The sequence below is a fragment of the Spea bombifrons genome, chromosome 11 (genome assembly GCF_027358695.1).
Source record: "Spea bombifrons isolate aSpeBom1 chromosome 11, aSpeBom1.2.pri, whole genome shotgun sequence".
In the NCBI taxonomy this organism is placed as follows: domain Eukaryota; kingdom Metazoa; phylum Chordata; class Amphibia; order Anura; family Pelobatidae; genus Spea; species Spea bombifrons.
In genome coordinates this window covers 26,848,278-26,853,044 of record NC_071097.1, presented here as the reverse complement: position 1 = coordinate 26,853,044, position 4,767 = coordinate 26,848,278, and the positions used below count along the sequence as shown (strand labels likewise).

Genomic DNA, 4,767 nt, shown 5'->3' with positions numbered 1-4,767 from the left:
GAACTACAGTCTTAAAAACAGAGACTTTCCAGTTTGACATACATTTAAAATAATTTGTTTAAAAAAAATTATTTGGTAAATTGAAATGCCTTGTTTTAACAAAACCAAAATAATTTATTGTAAAGTGGATACTTTGTCAGAGTGATTTCTGTTTCTCCTACATCATAACACTTTTTGTATTTTACTATGCCCAGTGGTCCTCTGCAGAAGCCCTTGAGCTGTGATGGGTGGGCGTTTTATGGGTGGAGATCGCTTCATTATTACAAACGGTTGGAGTCACTTGTTGCTTGATTGGAAATTGCTTGCAGGCTGTGCCATACGGTCATAACTTCGATGCAACCCAATAGCTCCAGGGATATTAGCCACTAGGTGTCCTACCCCAACCTCCAAACAGGCTGCAGTCACAAGGAGCAGTAATGAACACGTTTGGGCAGCATGTTCCTAACCCTCCACCAGGATATCCGTATACTCATGATTTAATGGAGATGGCAGTTCTCTGTGAGAATCTTGGAATCTACCCTCAGATCCTGCACCAGCATGCTTCTCAGAAGCCACCAAGTAACTCAGGATACAGCCACTATGAGTTCACCAACCCCAACAACAATCCTTATAGGTGGTATAATGGATCTTGCGTTAACTCATCATCACCTTACCATACCGGTGCAAGTTTTTACAATGGCACAGGTGGCCATCCCTACCTGCAGCCAGGATATGGAGGTAACCAGAAGCATTTATCTGGAGCAGCAGCTTCAGGTGACTTTGGGTGGATCACACAACTTTCCAAGGAAGACTTTGTAAAGGTTGCTCGTCCTCCTTACTCATATTCTGCTTTAATTGCAATGGCTATTCAAAGCACCCCAGAGAAGAAGCTGACCCTCAGCCAGATCTACACCTATGTGACTGACACTTTCCCTTTCTACAAGAAGAACCAAACTGGTTGGCAAAATTCCATTAGACACAACTTGTCCTTAAACGACTGCTTTAAGAAGATGCCAAGAGATGATGATGACCCAGGTACCAGGTTCTGCATTACTGTCTGGTTTATGATTGTGAGTGTGTGTGATGTGTGCACACCTGCCTTCCTAGGGCTTGTTAAGTTAACACTTTCAATGTCTGGGTAGTTTTAAGTGCATATAAGTACCTTGTTTGTTTTACTACTCCCTGAAAAGTTCTACATGATATTCTGGAGTGATTGGGGAAATTACTTTTTATATAGCGGAAAAAAAACAACTTGTCCCATATAAACTCCTGATGTCCATAAATGTACAGGAGGGGTGCTGGATGGGAATCATTCCACTTAATTTAACTATAGAGCATATTTAATGTGCAATGTTCAAATATAAAGGGGCAGAACTTGAAGCTAACTTAAAAAAAAAAATGTTTTATTCATAGATATAGCAACTTACTTATTCTATCCTGATGTTAAATGCATAAAACTGTCTGGCATTTATACATTACTATAGTAAAGGCTCTCTTGTTCAGCATTTCCCTTTTTAAGGGTTCTCCAAGATTTACGCTAAAATATATATATATATATATATATATATATATATATATATATATATAATTATTTGTTTTCAGGATACTTTTTCAGACTTAGATGATATGACAAAGAGCCCTCTTCGATTTCAACTTTTACTGAATATGCCATTTCCTCTGGGGCATTGTGGCAATATCGACTTTTATTATCAGGGTTTTCATACATACACATTTCTTATCTAAAAATAAGTAAATTGCAAATGTTTTGGCCCATTTAAAACAGGTGTAAACATAATGCACATAATGCCTTTTAAGTAACACTGCCCACCCCCTTTAAATGTTGTCTGTGTGGTGTTTATAGTTTATAATGTCCTATTTTTCACAGTATATATAACCTCTATTCATCATTGTTTTTAAAGGTATCTTTGCTTAGACTTTTATTCTCCTCTCTCATTTTCTAGGTAAGGGCAATTACTGGATTCTAGACCCCAACTGTGAAAAAATGTTTGACAATGGCAACTTCAGACGAAAAAGGAAGCGCACGGCAAAGAATGAAAACACTGTCCTAGATAAAAGTCCTAAAAAGTTGCATCAGGCCAGTGTACTGGCCAGGAAGACCTGTCTTGTGAAGCCTTTAGTGGACGAGCAGATCAGCTGTGCATCTCCAGAGACTGAAACAAAGTTCCGCAGAACTGATGTGGAGAGCACTCCATGTCTGGGCAGCTTCATGTCCTCTGTAAACGGCGTTACGTCCGGCCAGTTCCAAGCACGTTCTGGGGACACTTATGCTTATTTTTCTGGACTGCCTAGTAGCGAGCCTTCCGAAATTGCCGAGAATGTCTCTCCGCCAAGCCACTTCTTAAATTATTACCCATCAAACCAGAACAGCCTTTGTTCTGTTAATGCTCTTAATGTTGGCCATATAATGAATAATCGACCTGGGCAAGTTTGAAACGAGAGACTTGGTTTAGCTATTGTTTTTTCTTAATCTACACTTAATTTAGACTATGCAAACTGGTCTCATTTCCAGTCACTCAAGCACTAGATAGAATGAAGACTGAGCTGTATACCTCAAGTATTTTTAAAAATGGTATGCAAGTAGTAGTGTCTGTGTGTGTGTATGTTGTTGTGTTTTTTTTTTCTTTCTTTCCAATGCATGTTCCAATTCAGTTTTTTAAAAAGATTTCTTTAATATGACTTGTTTATATAGATGGCATCACACACATCACTTTATTGATGTGATGACGGCGGGACACATTTTCTAAAGCATGATGTCCCGTAATATCAAATTTAAGCATCTAACTAGCAACATAGGAAACAGGCACAACACTGTGCACTTAACCTAGACCTGATTGGTTTTTAATCTAGACCTGTTTCAAAATGTTGTTTTAAGAATATGGTTATCCCCCTATATGATTGTTGAAACTGTGAGGGGAGGCATTTTTAGATGCCAAACCTAAAAGCGCATAGTTCATATTTTAAGATTTGCCTAAGCACTACCTTTTAGTAGTATACCATGATAGTGTGTATGTGTATGCATGCATAATGCCACACACACACTTCAAGTGTCATATAGCAGAGCTACATACACACTCTTACTGGAGTGATAAATAGAAGATGTATGCTGCAACACTGCGTAATAAGTTATTTTATATATGTCCTTGATAATAAGACAATCTAGTTACCTAGTATGTAGAATTCTAAAGTGTATCTGGCCATTTTAGTGTCGCTGGTAGACTCTCTGGTAAGACATATTGTCAGCAAATTTGGTTACTTATTGATTATACACATTTCACATCACCTGAATGTCAAACTCCTTGAGTGTCAGAACTGATCATATATCTTTACTGTGGATAGCTACATTGACCAACAGGTGCCTCTTCTAAACCTTGTGAGATGGCCTTCTTGTCAAAATGCAATTTTTTTTCTTCTTTTTTTTTAAATCATTTTAACAAAGTTTTTAAATATTTTTTGATGGAGGTCAAGTGTGTTGAATTGTTACCGTCTGCATACGTTTACTGTTAATCTAACATGCTACATGTCAACTTGTGTCAAAATATTTATTAACTTTTATGTGCCACATGCATGTTAGACTGAGATTTTTGTATTGTTCAAATGTCTCTACACGCAATCTGTCTTTGAACATTAAAAATGCTTTTATTTGCGCACAGACAAAAGGTGGTCTTTTGTCCTCACGCAGACTATTTAATTGAGCGTCTAAATGAATCAGGATCCCTGCTGCGGAGCTGTGTAATTACTGCTTCCCCAAATTGTAAACTAGAAAACCGTGGCTTGTGAGAACCCAGAGTGCTATTTGTGTAACGTTCAGGCAGGCCATGGGATTTTGAGGACAAGAGTAGTGTAGAATCTTTTTCTTTATTTGGGCTATGTCCGTTCACTGTATGTGGTATCTAAAAGAGTTGGCATACATCTCAAAACGTTTGCTGATTTAGAACCACCATCAGGAATGTTGGGGTCCGTTACAAACCTTAAGACAGGGTCCCTTAGGGGCATCGTAATGAGGGTGCATGGCACCCAGTGGTAAGTGAGGTACCCAGTGATGTATGACCCTGTGCTGGTAGGTGGCAGCTTGCATGGAAAGTGTGAGGGAGCGCTAGCAATCTACACTGGTGACACTGATGAGGGAGGGTGTGTGAGTTAATGTTGGCAGAGTTAGCATGTGTTACTGTATGGTGTTGGCATTACTAGTTAAGCACAATGGTGCCAAAGTTTCAGGAGTGAGCTTAAGGTTAGTGCTGAGGGAGGGATCGTGTATGGGGTTAGAGTGAGTTTCTGTGTTACGATCTGCATGTGTTTTAGTTACAGGGGAGCACTAATGCTAGGCTCAGTCCTGGGGGCCCCCTGCCACATTGACCATAAATATAATGGGGTCATAATGTCCTTAAGGAAAGAAAAGGGCCACTGGGCCAGCTTGCATAATGACCTCAATGTCTACTGGTTTACCACACTGATGTGATACAATGGGGATGATGGTAATTTATCATTGTATTGTAAAATTCCACATTTGTGTGTTTTATCTAGTTCAAATAATAATACTCATAAGGGGCCCAGCACCAGGAACATTTAGTGAGTCAATGGCTTGAGAGTACAGAATTTAGAAATGTTTTCCGACTTAATTCTTATAAAAGAACCACCAAGGTCAAGCTCTCCTAACATGCTTTTGGGATTGAACTACTTTACTTCTGTAACTATATGAAGAATAGGAAAGCAAAGGATTCATAGCCTCACATGAAGGAAATGTGTTTCCATACACATGATATACATATT

At 38.9% G+C, this 4,767-nt stretch overlaps 1 protein-coding gene across 1 annotated transcript; it reads left to right on the top strand.

The window, feature by feature from the left end:
* The first annotated feature begins 416 nt into the window (after nucleotides 1-416).
* FOXI2 (forkhead box I2) lies at nucleotides 417-2,431 on the top strand. Its single transcript, XM_053449939.1, has 2 exons — nucleotides 417-1,014; nucleotides 1,941-2,431. The coding sequence occupies exons 1-2, from the start codon at nucleotides 417-419 to the stop codon at nucleotides 2,429-2,431; spliced, it is 1,089 nt and encodes a 362-aa protein (XP_053305914.1).
* Nucleotides 2,432-4,767: the final 2,336 nt, after the last annotated feature.